This window comes from Poromitra crassiceps (genome assembly GCF_964638095.1).
Source record: "Poromitra crassiceps genome assembly, chromosome: 1".
Taxonomy (NCBI): domain Eukaryota; kingdom Metazoa; phylum Chordata; class Actinopteri; order Beryciformes; family Melamphaidae; genus Poromitra; species Poromitra crassiceps.
The window spans coordinates 62,838,773-62,855,910 of record NC_139623.1 but is presented as its reverse complement, the minus strand read 5'-3'; the positions used below and the strand labels follow the sequence as shown (position 1 = coordinate 62,855,910).

The window sequence follows — 17,138 nt, the reverse complement described above, 5'->3', positions numbered from 1 at the left end:
CTGATTGATTGGTCTGATTGATGTAACGCCCAGACTCTGGGCATTGGCAAAGAAAAGTTATATTTAGTCACGTGCACACGTGACTACATATAACTTTTCCTTGCCAATGCCCACTCCCAGGCTCCCTAAGAATTTATTAACTTGATGGGGAATAAATCAGCCTGAAGTCTTAGTGGAGTCAATTTGCTTGGTCAGATCATCTGCACTCTGCACTCCATGTCAGCAGAGCTTAAAGATTTAATATAATTTATTAAGAGCTTAAAGATTACTTTAATATAATTTATTAAAAAGTTGTAGGAATATTCCATCCTCACCCTGAAGAACTCTTTGGTGGAGCCTCCGTCCAAGGTGCCGTAGGCAATCTCTGTCTGCTTGGCCAGGTCCTCGGCACTCTCTATGGGAGAGACCATCCTCTCCACGGTGAGGAAGGCTGCCAGGTTGGCCGTGTAGGAGGAGATGATGATGAGCGTGAAGAACCACCAAACTCCTCCCACAATACGACCTGACAGAGACCTGCAGGGAAAGGGGGAGAGAAAGACAGGGGAGAGAGAGAGAGAGGGAGAGAGAGAGAGAGGGGGTAGGGAAAGAGGGGGAGAGAGAGGGGGAGAGACAAAGGGAGGGAGAGAGAGAAAGGGAGGGAGAGAGAGGGCTGAACTGTTTCAGTTCAGACTACAGTAGCTGATATAGAAAATGTAAATCACATTAGCATTTTTATTCAGACAATCTATAGTTTAATCTACTCAAATACATTTTAATTTCAGTTACACATAGTTAATAAATGCCAATAGTCTTAGATAAGTACACACACATACACACACACACACACACACACTATGCGGCTGCTCAACTACTCACTGGCACCAAGAAGCGCGATCACATCAAACCAATCTTGGCCTCACTCCATTGGCTCCCGGTCCGTTTCTGCATTGATTTTAAATGACTGCTGACTGTTTTTAAAGCACTAAACGGGCTGGCGCCACTGTACCTCGCCGAGCTCCTGCACCACCATACCCCATCCACAGCCTTGAGGTCAGCTGACCAGCTGCTGCTGGGGGTCTCTATAGACCCCTTATACGACTACGTCACACTGACATCAGCTGACCAGCTGCTGCTGGAGGTCTCTATAGACCCCTTATACGACTACGTCACACTGACATCACGCAGCGTCGATGCGCAAGAAGGAGGCAGAAAGACAGACTCCGCGCAGCCCTGGCAAGTAGTTTTCCACTGGCTGGAAAACTAGACGAGCTAGACATGTCTTCGTGTTGTGCAGTGGGATGCCAGAATCGGAAAGCTATTGTAGCAGAGTATTCGGGTCCGCCTATTCACACTTGGTTAATAAAATAATAAACGATAGAGCCAGGCTGTAACGTTATAACAAGCTTCACCTAATTCTCCCCACGTATTCTGTTCTACGGCAACTCGAAGGAACATACACAGCCTCGCATACACACGCAATAGAATACAACACAACACTGAACAGTCTGTTACACTATCAACAAAGCAAGGACTAAAGTTTTACCGAATCCCGTCAACTCATACTGCTTTTAATGCTAACCGTATGCGTCTTTGGTTGCAAGCCGAAAGAGGAAATCGTTAAAAATGCCCAACTTTGCAGTGCTCGCTCATTTCATATCAGGTAAGCTGTAGCTGTAGGCTGCTAGTAACAGCCACATCGCTCGGTTAGTTAACCCCTTCTAAAGCCACCTATTTCTGAAGAAAATGGTGAAAACGACATACCCAAACTAAAATGCTTACTGTGGCTGAACCGCTAGGGTTACAGACAACTGCCTGACCTTTTCTGAAAGGTAAGACTTTGAAGTTTCTGGTCCACGTGTCAGAATGACTCTATGTGTTACTGACCCTGAGTAACACCAGCTCAAACACAGTGGTTGATTCTCGCCTAGAATAAAAAACACTTTTAGAGTGTAAACAGTTACCTGTGGTTGTTGTATTTATGGCTAGAAACCCAATGGAGACATAGCCACAGGCCTTACCACATCCCAACTCAAAGAAGATGAAAAAATACCAAAACATGAGTATTTGGCAGTGGTTTTTGTAGGGAGATACCTAGGCGGATTTCCAAAAAGCCATTATAAAAAGTCATTTGAAAAAGCCAAATAATCTGAAATGTTGTCTTTGTCTTTGTACAAAGACAGCTATAACTTCTGCTGTGTTGATCTGATCTGAAAAAGGAAGACATGGTTCGATGCGCAAGATTCAGCCGGTTAATTTGGTATGTAGCATGAACAGCAATCAGAAACGTAACGCCGGCGTTACGGTGCCATGCAAGAGGTTAACAACCAAGTAACGTTAAATAATGTCATTATTGAGTTGAACTGATTGGAACGTGGACATCATTAAAAATGCCCGACTTTGTAGTGCTCATTTCATAATCAGGTAAGCTGCCTGTAGCTGTCGGCTGCTCAGCCACATCGCATCGCTCGGTTAGTTAACAACCAAGTAACGTTACATAATGTCATTGAGTTGTGTGCATTATCAACATAACAATATATCTTTGCAAGTTACAGAATAATTATCTACGCTATGTATTGCTGGCCACTCTAGGCTTGGCCAATTCTTGTCTTTTATCCATTGACAGCACCAGTGCGTATGGGTCTGTAAGACGTATCCCATTAACCAACGTTAATTGCGATGCATAACATTGCTTATCACTAGGCGATAAGCTGTTGTAGTAAGCCGAGAACTGCATTTTAAAACTAAAATCTAACTGTATGTCGCAGATGGGCACAGAGCAGTCCTGACAGCGGGGCTTTTACACAGCTCTCTGTGTCTGTCAATGCTGGGCTCACGGCTTTTTGCCTACACGTTGCGCGCGCAGCTCCAATGTTGACAGCTGTATAAGGGGTCTATAGGACCAGGCTCAAGACTAGAGGAGACAGAGCCTTCGATATAGCAGCTCCTAGGCTCTGGAATAGCCTCCCCCTCCATTAGATCAGCCCAGAGCCTAGTGGCTTTTAAAACCCTGTTCAAAACGCACCTTTTCTCCCTGGCCTTCGACCAGAATTGAGCCCGCCTGTCTTGGTTTTTTATTATTTGTATCTGTTGCACCTTGTATTGCACCTTGCTCTGTAGCATTTGTACTTGCTGTTTTCTTGGCTTCTAGTTGTTGTAAATGTACTCTATAAAATTTAAATAAAGTTGACTTGACTTGACACACCCTAATCACGATCTCGAATCATACCTCTATATGTGATCCCATTCCTGAATGACAATGATTCTGCTGCATGTTCAAATCATTAGGGACATCCCTTGTATCACATCAAGCGCTTATGCGTTTCACCACTTTACGAAATGCGCACATGCAGCGGACAGAAAGAGAAAGGAAAACTCCAGAGAGACATAAGAGAGGATTGTTCTAAGAGGAGAGAGATGTAAGTTGAAAGTGTTAGATAAGGATTCATCAAGGAATTGAATTAAGCTATTTTGTCTGTTAAAAAATACAAGTGCATATCTTTACTTTGACAGCATGATGGAGCGTGTGTTGAGCTCAATTCAATGCATTGCCACACGGTGATCAATTAAACTGCCTAATCCCACTAACGTGTCACATAGCCAAACCTGGCTAGCTCCACACTTCGTTTTAGGAGAGAGCCATTCATTTAACCCGGTTACATGATGGCTCGTTAACTGCACGCGTCTTTGTTCCCCCTCCCAACGTGCGACCGCAATATGATGACATGTATACTCCCGGCACATTTTCATACACATAAAACATTGGCTCGAAACGGATCCGCAACTACAAAAAAGTTTCAGGAAGCCACTTACATTTCAAAAGACATAATTAAAGCTAGCCAACTTAATAGTGCACTGTGCAGTCAGTGAGAATATGTATGAGGATGACAGGATAAACCAGCTGGAGATGTTTAATCCCGTTAATTAATACATGGTCTGTTTTTCTTTCATATTGTTTAAGACATTTGGCCATGACATTGCTTTAATAAGATCCACTACTACACTTACAGTATGGAAGAACGCACATGTAGATATAAACACACAGACGCACGCACAGTGCTCGCACGCACACACACACACACACACACACACACACACACACACAGCAGCCCCAGGCCGTACAGAGCAGTAATGTACAGCTAACTTGGCAGCGTGTCACACAGCATTGTGACTGTGTTCATGATAATGTGTCTGTGAATATGCAGGAATCCACGCGTTAGTACGCGTTAGTACGACACCCCATAGGTCAGACTACACATAACTCCGACCACCCGCTAATCCGACCATTGATGTCTACGGCGAGTTTTATCATTGTAGTCTCATAATGTCGACCCTCCATTAATCCGACCATTTTAACGCCATTATTCCGACTGTCGGATTTCATACCCAGTAGTTCGACCTCGCGTAAATCCGCCTATATACAGCACTTCCAACAGAAGCAGTCTGTGCATTTCTCTGTGCGCTCTGGCTCGGGATTCCAGCAGTGACCAAAGCGCTCCGCCCCCACCTCACCTCTCTCTCTTTTAATAATAATAATAATAATACATTTTATTTCGAGGCGCCTTTCATGACACCCAAGGTCGCCTTACAGTGCATAAAAACAGTTTCAAGTAATAAGAACATATACAACATATACATAGAACATATACATATAGTTTCAAGTAATATACATATTAATATACATATAATATACATATACATATTAAGATATATACATATATACATATTAAGAACAAGGCAAATTACAGCAGGAGTGACATTAATTAGAGGGAGTAGGCCAGTTTGAACAGGTGGGTTTTGAGGTGGGATTTGAATGTTGTGATGGTGTCGGACTGTCGGATGTGTGGGGGTAGGGAATTCCAGAGCTTGGGGGCAGTGCAGCTGAAGGCCCTTGCACCCATGGTAGTGAGGCGGTGTGAAGGGACAGTGAGGAGACCAGCAGTGGAGGAGCGCAGGGAACGGGAGGGGGTGTAGTCGTGCAGGAGGTCAGAGAGGTAGATGGGTGCTTGGTGGTTGAGAGCTTTATAAGTGAGCAGGAGGATTTTGTAATTAATTCTGTATGGAACAGGGAGCCAGTGGAGTTGGATGAGAATGGGGGTGATGTGATCAGAGGATTTAGTGCGGGTAATGATCCGGGCGGCAGAGTTCTGTATGAGCTGGAGTCGGTTGAGGAGTTTGGTGGGGAGGCCGGAGAGAACAGAGTTACAGTAGTCAATCCTGGATGTAACAAATGCATGGACCAAAACTTCTGTGCTGGATTGGGAGAGGGATGGGCGGAGTCTAGAGATGTTACGAATGTGAAAGAAGGCAGTCCGGGTGATATTTTTTATGTGGGGGGCGAAAGAAAGGGTATTGTCCAGGATGACACAGAGGCTTTTGACTTGTGCAGAAAAGGGAACAGGGAAACCGTCAATGGTGATGTGGGGGGTGGGGGGGATTTGGGATTTGGTGAGTGTGTTTTTGGAGCCGATGAGCAAGGCCTCAGTTTTATTGCCATTAAGTTTTAAGAAATTCCTGCTCATCCAGCTGTTGATGTCATGGCAGGCAGTGAGGGAGGTGGGGGGGAGGGTGGAGGTGGGTTTAGTGGAGATGTAGAGCTGTGTATCGTCGGCGTAACAGTGGAATTGAACACCATGGTGACGGAGGATTGTGCCCAGGGGAAGGAGGTAAGTGATGAATAGCACTGGGCCCAACACTGACCCCTGGGGGACACCCAGTGAGACAGCAGAACACCCAGACCTGTGATTCCCAAGTTGTACAAACTGATGTCTGTCTGTGAGGTATGAAGAAAACCATAAGAGTGCAGTGCCGGTGATCCCAATGTCAGCTAGTCGTTGCAGGAGTAGTGGGTGGGAGATGGTGTCGAAGGCGGCGGTGAGATCAAGAAGGATGAGTATGGTGAGTAATCCAGAGTCAGCTGCACGGAGGAGGTCATTCGTGATTTTGACAAGGGCTGTTTCGGTGCTATGTTTAGCGCGGAAACCGGACTGAAAGGGTTCATGGAGGTGGTTTGAGTCAAGGTGGGACTGTAGTTGTGCGGCAACCACCCTCTCAAGTGTTTTGGATATGAAGGGAAGGTTGGAGATGGGGCGGTGGTGGTTCATGTCAGATGGGTCGAGACCGGGTTTTTTGAGGGTGGGTGTGATTGCGGCCATTTTGAGCTGGGGGGGGACAGTACCAGAGGTGAGGGAGGAGTTAATTATTTTTGTGATTATGGGGGAAATGGAAGACAGACAGGCTTTGACAAGGGTAGTGGGGAGGGGGTCAAGCTGACAGGTGGTGGATTTGGCTTTTCGGATGAGATCAGAGACGGAGTGTTCTGTGACTGGAGTAAAGTTGGAGAGGGGACAGATGAGTGGCTTGGCCAAGGTAGCCATCCAGGGTGGATCACTGGCGGGAGTGTTAGATGGGGCCAGCTGTTGGTGGATGGTATTGATTTTAGCGTTGAAGAATTGCAGAAAGGCAGTGCAGTGATCAGAGGTGATGTTTGGGGGGAGGGTCCTGGGGGGCTGAAGTAGATGGCTGACTGTTGAGAAAAGGGCCCGGGTGTTGCCTTTACCAGTGTTGATGAGGTTGGAGTAGTAGGAGGATTTGGCAGTGGAGAGGGCGTTCTTATAATGATGAAGGTGATCGGCGTATAGTTGGATGTGAACAGAGAGTCCGTTTTTTTTGCATAGCCGCTCCAGTCGGCGGCCGGCGGCTTTGAGCTGGCGGAGGTCAGCAGTGAACCAGGGAGCAGTGTGTGTGAAGGAGACTGTGTGGGTTTTCAGGGGGGCCAGAGCATCAAGTGAGGAGGAGAGACAGTCGTTGTAATGATTCACCAAGTCAGCAGGGGAGGAGAGTGGGAGGGGGCAGGGGTAAGAGTTGATGAGGGAGATGAAATCAGAGGGGTTAATGCGTTTTATGTTCCTAAAGGAGATGGTCCGGTGTTCTTTTGCTTTTAGTAGGGGGGCGTGGATGTCAAATAATACAACTTTATGGTCAGAGATGGGGAAAACTGCATGGGCGAGGTTACAGGGGGTGAGACCAGTGCAGCAGATTAAGTCTAATATGTGACCTTTGTTGTGCGTTGGGAAATTGACATGTTGAGTGATACCGAGACAGTCCAGGAGTGAGGTGAAATCATTTGCAAGAGCATTGGACGGGTTGTCAATATGGATGTTAAAGTCACCCTGTAAGATGACAGTGGGGGATAAGGCACAGACAGATGTTAAGAGTTCTGAAAATTCAGTAAGAAAAACAGCAGAGGGCTTTGGTGGTCTGTAAATGGTGACAATTATGGTGGGTTTTGAGCCAGTGAGTTTTACAGCAAAACATTCAAAGGAGGAGAAATGGGGGAGAGCGACAGTGGTGACATTGATGTTCTGACGGTGGAGTACGGCGAGGCCGCCGCCCCTCCCGGTGGAGCGGGGTTGACTGACATATGTATAGCCAGGTGGGATGGCTTCATTGAGCTGAGAGAAGTCATTTGGCTGTTGCCAGGTCTCAGTGAGGCATAGGAAGTCGAGTTTCCTGTCCAGAATAAAGTCTCTCACCAGCAGTGCCTTGCTGGTGAGAGATCTTACATTAAAGAGAGCCAGTTTGAAACAGACAAGCGGGGTGTATGTGACTGCCTTAGGCAGGGGGGATAAAACAGTGTGATCTACAGTACGGGCAGCAGTGCGAGGGGGGCGGGGCTCGGTGGACCAGAAGGAGTGAATGTTTGTGTTCATGACTGGAGGTACAGGGGGGACAGAGTAGACATCGTAGCCTACATCAGAATCAATGACATGACATGTTTCAGAGGAAGGTGTGGAGGTGATACGTCCTCCTCTCCGCCAGGGGGAGCTGGTGAGAGGATTTGCATCGGAGGAGTGTGTGGGCAATTGACCAGGAGTGACCAGGTGGGGAGGGGAGGGGGAGGGAGGACAGAGGTGAACGTGAGCAGCAGGGGCAGACAGTCAAGCAGGCATGGTCGAGTGGACAGCAACAGCGTGACGGAGATTTGCACTGAGCATTTTAACGCCTAGAGTGCTCGGGTGGAGGCCATCTGCAGCGTACAGGGAGGAGCGTTCCCAGAATAAATTGAAATTATGAATGAACGTGATGCCGTGGGAGATGCAGGACGATTGGAGCCAGTAGTGGAGCGCTAACAGACGACTAAATCGCACGTCACCATGACGGAGAGTTGGAATTGGGCCAGACAGATATGTGGATTTTCCACTAGCTGTGAGCAAATCGAAAAGGCGGATGAAGTTCTGTTTTGTTTGTTCAGAGTGCTGACGGCCAGTGTCATTACAGCCCACGTGAAGAATTAGTTTTGTGACAGAGGACGGGAGTGAGGCGAGGATGGCGGGGAGTTTATCAATGATTTCAACTGTCGTGGCCCCGGAGAAGCAATATGTGATGGCGTTAATATAACGAAGATTTTTAATAATAGAGTCGCCAATAATTGCTACAGTTGGAGGGAAAAGCGGAGGCGGGGGTGATGAGCGGTGGTCGGGACCTATAGACTGATTGGGCTTCAAGGAATTAGCGACCAAACTAACGTTAGTGGCCAAACTAACGTTAGCGGCCACTTCTCTCGGGCATGGCGGGTTCGGTGACACCCCCGAATGACCGGGGGAACCAGGGCCGGGCGGAAAGAGAGAACCAGCACCAGTACCCACAGCGGGAGAAGAGAGGAGCCCAGCTGGAATAATCCCGTTGGTCTGCTCAGGGCGATTGGAGACGGCCTCCTTCAGCAGCCGGAGCCGGGTGGCGAGCCGGGACCGGGCAGGACGAGCAGGTATTGCAGACAGGAGGCCGGCGGACATCGCTGGAGACGGAGGAGATGAAGACCTGGACAGCGGTGGAAACTGGGCGGTGCTCCGTACGTTGAATGGTGCTCCCGGGCTGGGATGCACGGCCGGCGGAGGAAGCACTGAGGAGTACAGGGGACGAGGCGGGTTATCGGTCTCATCCTCCAGGAGTTTGAATCTGTTCTCCAGCTCAATAGACCATGAGGAGGGCTGGAGGCTACGAGATCCTCGGGGTCTATCACGGCAGCGGGAGGCTGAGATCCGGGCAGCAGCTGCAGTGAAGGGGGTCGAGCAGGCTGGCTGCTTGGGTTTGGCACCAAGCCTACGCCACGGATCCTCCCCATAAGAAACATTGCTGGAGTGGGGGGATTCTCTAAGCCACGGGACAGTGGTGTCATCTCCGATGCCCAAACTGTCAGCATCACATTTTGGGATTAAATTAAATGACTGCAGTGTGGATGTGAGTTTCCTGATGGACCGGTTCTTCTCTATGATTTCCACTTGCAACCGGGAGACATCTTTGACCAATTCAAACACGGTAAGACTACAGTTCATGCATGATGATGGATCCTGTGACATGATTGTACACAGAGAGATAGGACAAATCTCACCACTGGCCTGTCTAGGTTACAGGCAAACCACCAGGCCAGTGGGAGTATCCAGGTGTTGCTAGCCCTCTAGGCTACTCGCCTAGCGTAGCTTAGCTTAGCTTTAGCTCAGGTTGTTGTTTGTGGAATTAGAGAAGTCCGGCCGGTCGGGGCTCTGTGGCAGAGAGTTCCCCACACACGGCAAAAAAGCAAGGTCCAACTAATGTAAATATGCCCGTGAAGGGCTGGGGTCAGATCCAGCTACGGGTTAGCTTAGCTTCCGAAGCTAGCTGGGCTGAGTCACTGACGCGGCTCCAGGCGGTAGATTGTTTAGGTCCAGAATAGTGTAATCCAGATGACCGATCACAAAACGTTAAGCCTGGTGTGAAGCTCTGATAATACACTAAAATATAGCTAAAAGGTGCACGCACAAATATGACTTAAAACTGGATAAAATGTTAAAATAAGACGGAGCTTCTAGCGGGCAAAACGTAGATACCTATCAACGACTGTCTGATCAGCGGCGTATGCCCAGAGTTGTCCAAACACTGAATTCCAGTAACCCAGAGCCGTATAATAGAAGAGTTCCGACATCTCCATTCACTCCATTCACTCCAATTTCCTCATTGTCATGCCCGTCTCGCCAAACAAATGAATCTCACGGCAGTTAGCATGCGTGTAAACAACGCGACTCTATTGTCTGTACAAGTGAGAACACAAACACATGGGCTACCAAAATATATTCCCCTGCTGCATGTCTTGATGAGATCGGCAAAAGTTTGGATAGACTGGATTGCTTCCCGCAGCAGCAATGCCTTTTTTCCCCACACTGCTCGATAGACAGGTATATAGGAGATTAACAGCCTCTGACTGGCAGGGGCTCAAAACTACGATATAACAACTTTTTATTCATTGGTCATTCATTGTGATATAAATTAGTGACATTTTCCCCCAAATACTCGTGGTTCTGTGCTGTTGGTATTTGGTAGCCTATCTGATGCCTGCAGTGCAGCGCATCAAATGGCGTCAATTAACGCGTCAATCTCTCTCTCTCTCTCTCTCTCTCTGGAGTCCCACGCAACTGTCTAATTTACTGCGGTCGGATTTTTGGGAGGTCGGATTTATGAGATTAAAATAATAGGGCCGATCTTTGGGTAGTCTAACTCATGAGTGGTCGAACTATTGAGAGGTCGGACGGAAGACTATGACCCGTGAATGCATGCATAGGTGTATTAAGAGAGTACTGTGTGTGTGTGTGTGTGTGTGTGTGTGTGTGTGTGTGCGTGGGTGCGTGTGTGTGTGTGTGTGCGTGCATGTGTGTTCATGAGTGCATGCATAGGCCAGTACCTCCAGGATTTCACACTTTGTCTGTGATTGCGGCTTTGCGAGGTTTTGTGTGATTTTTTTGCTGTAAAATTGCAGGAACTGAGGAAAACACTAGATTTTTTCCCCTCTTAACTTCTACCTATTGGCTTTTCTCAACAATTGTAATGGAATTTGCCAAGTTTTATGTGTGTGTTTTTTGCGGTAAAATGGCGGTAACTGGTAAAAATTGCAAGTAGAGCAAAATTACCCCCAAAAAAGAAAAAAAGAAAAGAAAAGCTGAGTACCTGTTTTGCCGTTTTTGCAGAGAAATCGCAGAGATTTTGAAAAATTGCTTCTGGGTGACCCGCACATCATTACCAGACACTAACAACACCACCAAAGATGTTCTAATTATACATTTGTTGTAACTGGACACTAATAAAACCCACAGAGAGTCGCGGCAACGGAAGTCCAAAATATACTTGATCATCACTTGACCTACATAGCTGTGAGCTCCATTCTAGCTAATTCCAAGGAGAGTTCCAGGAAGTATGTGGTGGGCGGTGTGAATGCATAAAATAAAGCTCATAACAACAAGTACAACAAGTACAATTTGATTATTTAAACCTTTTACCCTTTCAAAGTACATCACAAACTCTACAGAACTGCTTAATCCAGAACTTAACTTCCGGGAACTATTGCAAGGTAAAGAAAAAAAAAAGGCCCATCATTCAATCGTGCAAAAAAAGGCCCATCTATGAATGGAAATGACACAACTATGGTGAGCTGACACAACTATCTCAAATGCTCTGGTATACCTACCTGGGGGAGATGTCACAGCCCTGCTGCATGAAGGCCCCAAGCGAGAACCACAGGGAGTTGAAGATGCCAAAGTCGTTGGTGTGCTCCGGAGTCTCCTTCTCTTTCTGCTGATTCTGATCTGGGGAGTAATCTAGGAGCAGGAAAACAAGCACGGGTCACGATACTGCCAGCAGAAAAGCAGGAGAGGTTAAAATCATGAAGAAGAAGAAGAAGAAGAAGAACTCCCAAATCATCTCATCCTATAGACATTTGGTCAGGACCCTGTACTACTCCTTTTAGGGTTAGGGGACTCATTTGTCAAGTCAAAAATACTTCTATTGAACTCCTACAACATGCAGGGTAGTCCAATAGACTTCTATAGAACTCCCACAACGTGCATGGTAGTGCAATAGACTTCTATAGAACTCCAACAATGTGCAGGGTAGTCTAATAGACTTCTATAGAACTCCCACAATGTGCAGGGTAGTCCAATAGACTTCTATATAACTCCTACAATGTGCAGGGTAGTCCAATAGACTTCTAGAACTCCCACAACGTGCATGGTAGTGCAATAGACTTCTATAGAACTCCAACAATGTGCAGGGTAGTCTAATAGACTTCTATAGAACTCCCACAATGTGCAGGGTAGTCCAATAGACTTCTATAGAACTCCCACAACATGCAGTTGTGAAAACTGACCACACAGACAGCTCAATTAAAATTCAAAGAGGTCCAGTTAGAGAAAATTCTATCACTCGCATTTCTCTCTCGCCTCTCCTCCATCCTGTGTCACCCTCTCAGCACTGGGAAGCAAGCAACAGGCAGAATCGATTTGATTGGCTGAGCATCACGTGTGATGATTAACAGCACATGCAATTGGTCTGTGAGCTTCCTGGCAGCTAAACCAGTACCGTAAAGGCTAGAAAAGCAGCGGTTAAAATAGAAACGCTCCGTAAAAATGTAACAATTCTCAATGATTTGTAGGTTATATAGGGCTCGGTCCGGATATGACGGCGTCTGGGTCTGGATGTGGACCGGAGTGTCCGGACTTTGAGGATCGCCGGGCTACAGCCTTAATGACACAAAGTGAATCGCATTGACATTCAACAAACTATCACGACATGCAGAGTCTGATAACAAGTTGCTAAAAATACAGAATGGGCGATAACTGCGCGCTAACATTTGCGCATCGTTTGCGCATAGCGTTAGTAATTATATATACGACCCTGGCTACAACTCACGCTCAGATGCATTGATTTCCTCAAGTCTCAAGTGCTCCAAATAAAACAGGTCTTTTTTATGAGGCTTTACTGGGTTTTTATTCTGTAATGCAACCATCTGTTTCACTCTTGTGGGTAAAGTTCAGTCCTAAACTTGCATCAAGCCTGCTAGAAATATACAGAATACAGGAAGCTAGGAATTTTTACCTTAGGGTTAGGGTTAGGGTTATTACTTGGTAAACAAAAAAAAGAACAGTCGACTCAGTACAGGTTAAAATTGACTTTTCGAAGGCAGCAGTTATTCTTCCAGTTTATCTCTGTTGTGGATCTTTCGGATCACACAAAAACATTACACGTTCATTTAATTTATTTAATTGCCATTGTTGCGAAGGTTGTAACCGGAAGTTTCTGTTTTATACTGGACTTGACACTGCTTGCATTTGGTGTTGACATTTGCGGATCTGCATGTGAATCGTTCACAAACTCTGTGTATAAACATGAAATCAAAGGCAAGCAAACCAAATCCAGATATCCTACCTAAGGATGTCCAATACTGGGAAGCAGGATGCCCCTCGCGTCCAAAAATGCTATATTTTGAAGGTGGTGTGCTGCGTGAAGCTTTGCAGAAATAGAAACCAGCGTTTCAATCAAGCAACACGTAGCCTGTGTTGGCTGACACACGAAGCAGCTCCAGCTTCATTTGGAAAAACTGAAACTGCATGATGTTTGCTGACTCGCTCATTCACATCAACTATTTATATAATAATAATCTGTCACGCTGCCTGTCTCTCTTGGCTCCGCTGCCTCACCCCGCCTCCTCCCACTTGCTTAGCTCAGCTACGTCACAGCACTCTGGAGGGGAGGGGGACCAACCCGCCCATGAGACTAGGGCAGCAGCTTGTCTCAGACCTGGCTCGTAAGAGGGTCGCGGGAGCGCGCACAGCTCACCAAATTGTGTTCATACATACACCGCCACCCGGGTCCCCTCCAGGGCATGTCTGAAAGGGGCGTGACGCTATAAGGAGGGTCCTGATCAAACTCAGTATTTATTTATATTGTTAAACTAATTATTTATTTATTTATTACACTCTGTATTTATTTAGATTATATTATTATTATTATTTGAGGAGTGAGGAGTGAGGACATGTTGGATGGTGAGCGTCAGCGACAGCTTGGGAGTGACCTGGGTCAGAGGAAGGAGTGGGCGGAGCTCGTCGAGAGGCAGAGGGCGGGACTTGTTGGTCATCTTCGTCATCGTCATCATCGCCCTGCCATTCATATGGACTGAAACGGCTCACCTGGGAGGCAGAGACAGCACATGATCAGCAGAGAGACATGAGTTATTCTGTGAAAAATTAAACAGAAATCAGAAAACTGGTGTGGTTAAAGTAGTTGCTTTGTATAATATTATGTGTCTTAGTCTAGCTTAAAGAGCGTGGTGCAGTTAGCTTAAAGAGCGTGGTGCAGGTAAAAAAAAAATTACAGTTAGGACTCAAGATTCTTATGAAAATACCCCCAAAAAACAAAAACTAAATTAAAACATTAACAGAAATATGGAGAAAAAGGTGGCATTATAATGCACATGTAAAAAAAAAAGCCATCTGTGCAGATAACACCTGTGATGACACTTGGGCTACTGTACTTACTGTAATAATAATAATATAGTCAATGTGTAGAAAACTTTCCAAAACACCAGACGTACGATAATTATCATATTTGTACGATAATCTACCACCAAAACCAATAGCATTTTGACCCTCTGGTACGATAACTCCACACTGCCCAGAATGCATTTTGGCATTGACGGGAGAAAAAGAAAACTCGGCTCCATTTCACCCCAAAGGCAACTGTTTACTTTCTGTTTAGTTTGGGCTCTATCTATGGTTAACATGGCACTTTATAGTTTCAGTAGTCAAACGTAACTAAGTAGTAAAACTAGTTGACCCCCAATATGCAATCGCTTTTTCAAAATAACGCCTATTTGGAAATATAACTTTGGGACCGACCATCTCAGCTTGTGTAACCCGGCTGTAGAATGGTGCAAATGGTCTCTAACCTGCATCATGCTCTTTAAAGCTTATAGCTATAAGCTATATATATAAATAAACAAATGCACACATTAGGAAAAATCAGTCAGTAGCCTCTCTGAAGTGTGTTCTTTCATCTGGCAGAGACATTTCTTCATCAAAGGTCATACGACGTAGATATGTTGGGTTCTAGTGTGCTTCTTCATGCATCTCCCATAGGCTTCAATAGACGTGGCCCCAAAGTCTGGCCTCAAGCAGAGCATTTAAAATGACTCTTCCTCCATCATAGTTTCCTTGTCCTCTCACCAGGAAGAGCACGACGCTGACGCCGATGTAGGCGAAGACGATGCACATCCAGATCTCATAAGCCAGCGGGTCGAGGAAGGAGAAGACGCCAGGCTTGGACTTGGTGGGCTTCTTGATCATGATGGAGATCCCCAGAGACATGAAGGGCTTAGTGAAGTCTATCACCTCCTCCCGCACCAGGGTGATGGTGAGAGGAGCCACAGCCACGTCCGCTTTCTGCAGGTAGGGGGGGGTGGAGGGAGAGAGATTGGGAGAGAGAGAGAAGGATGGAGAGATAGGGAGAGAGATGGAGGGAGGTGGAGAGAGAGGGAGGGAGGTGGAGAGAGGTGGAGAGATAGATAGATAGATACAAGTTTCAAAGAGGTGTTTTCAAAGAACATTTTGAACTGTTTAACATGCATGCCTCCATGTGAGTTCACTTAGTGTCAAGCATCAATTATGAAGCAGTGAGTGAGTCAGGTTCCCAGCAGGACAGACAGAGTCAGGTTCCCAGCAGGACAGACAGCGCTGCAGGCTGACAGCTCATCAGCAGCCACGCCATGTCATTACTGCATTCATATCAGGCAGGAGAAGCACAGGAAACCCACGTGAAGCTGTGGTTACCTCTGTGTTTTGGCCTGCTTTTTATTCTGATGCAGAGGTGGAGACAGTCTCACCCTGAAACGCTGCTGTTTTAAAAGCAGCGTAGATGATTGCGTAGATGATTGCCTCCCCCTTCACGTAAGGTGGAACAGGCTCCCCCTTCACGTAAGGTGGAACAGGCTCCCCCTTCACGTAAGGTGGAACAGGCTCCCCCTTCACGTAAGGTCCGCTCAGAGCCTGGATGTTTTTAAATCCCTCCTGAAAACCCACCTGTTTTCCCCTGGCCTTCCCCTCCACTTAGTCATTGTTAGGTCCCTGGCTTTTATTGTTTTATTGTTTTTTATTCATATTAACTCCTCTCCTTTTAATTTCTATCATCTCTTGTATTGTGATGCATTTTATTCAGTATTTCTGCACTTTACCTGCTTTATATTTGTGCTCCCTATTTCCTCCCTGCCTTTAAAGCACTTTGGTTCAGCCGCTGCTGTTTGTAAATGTGCTATATAAATGAAGTTGACTTGACTTGACTACAAATACAGTTAACAACAAATTGCATCATAAAAGTCAGACATCGTGGACAGCTGCGTTCTGCTCTCATCATCATATTTCCTTGCGAGGAACCCAAATATAACACAGAGTGGACTACGGCTTGTTGCCCACTGACAGTGAAGCTGCTGTTAAGAAGAGCGAGCTGAAGCTCATGTGATGAAATGTGTCTTGTTCAAGGAAGTTTGGAGACGGGCAGAGGAGAGCAAAGCAGGAGGGGCACCGTGCACCTGCATGATTGAACGGATCTCTGGGCTCTCAGATCAAAGGGTTGCTCGGTTAGGTTACGCGTTGTCTTTGACTCTCTCTCTTTTTGAGAAAGGTTCATGTGTTTTGCTCTTAAGTCACGTTTAATCACGCGAGTTTCTGCGAGATCCCAAGTCCACCGAGGTGACAATCTTCAGTGTAATCGTCAAGTGTGTGGGGTTGAGTCAGAACGGTAGTGATTGTGTGTGCGTTCCAAGATTGAAATGTTACAAAATCTCTGTTGCAAAGTGTGTGGACTCTCAAGATTTTTATAATCTTCAAGGATTTGAAAATCTTTAGGTGTGGGGGAGACATAAATACAGTAGTACTGCAGACTCCGGTAAAATCACTATCCTCATCCTCCTCGACCTCTCCGCTGCCTTTGATACAGTTTCCCACACAATCCTCCTCAAACGCCTATCTGACCTCCTTGGCATCACCGGTACAGCTCTCTCTTGGTTTCAATCATACCTCTCCAACAGAACTCAGTTTGTCACCATCAACGGCTCCTCCTCCCCCCCTGCCCCAGTCAACCATGGCGTCCCTCAAGGCTCTGTGCTGGGTCCCATACTCTTTATCACCTACCTGCTCCCCCTCGGCCAGATCATACGTCACCACGGACTCAACTTCCACTGCTACGCTGATGATACTCAGCTCTATCTCAGCACCTCACCATCCACTCAGCTCCTCCCACAGTCTCTGGTCACCTGCCTCCACGCCATAAAAACCTGGATGACAACCAACCTACTCAAACTCAACAGC

General features: G+C 46.5%; 1 protein-coding gene across 2 annotated transcripts in view; it reads right to left on the bottom strand.

The window, feature by feature from the left end:
• The window catches only part of LOC310786937 (glutamate receptor 1-like), a gene marked incomplete at its 3' end in the record, with an annotated part of 287,668 nt that overhangs the window by 48,867 nt on the left and 221,663 nt on the right, over nucleotides 1-17,138 (bottom strand). Inside the window, exons 11-14 of one of the 2 annotated variants that reach the window (XM_083648279.1) lie at nucleotides 15,003-15,218; nucleotides 13,823-13,967; nucleotides 11,471-11,588; nucleotides 315-513 (exon numbers count right to left, since the gene is read on the bottom strand). In XM_083648279.1, the coding sequence (XP_083504405.1) occupies nucleotides 315-513; nucleotides 11,471-11,588; nucleotides 13,823-13,967; nucleotides 15,003-15,218 (678 nt within the window). Of the gene's footprint in view, nucleotides 1-314; nucleotides 514-11,470; nucleotides 11,601-13,822; nucleotides 13,968-15,002; nucleotides 15,219-17,138 lie in introns of both variants that reach the window. The other variant, XM_083648280.1, reaches the window with a different exon arrangement.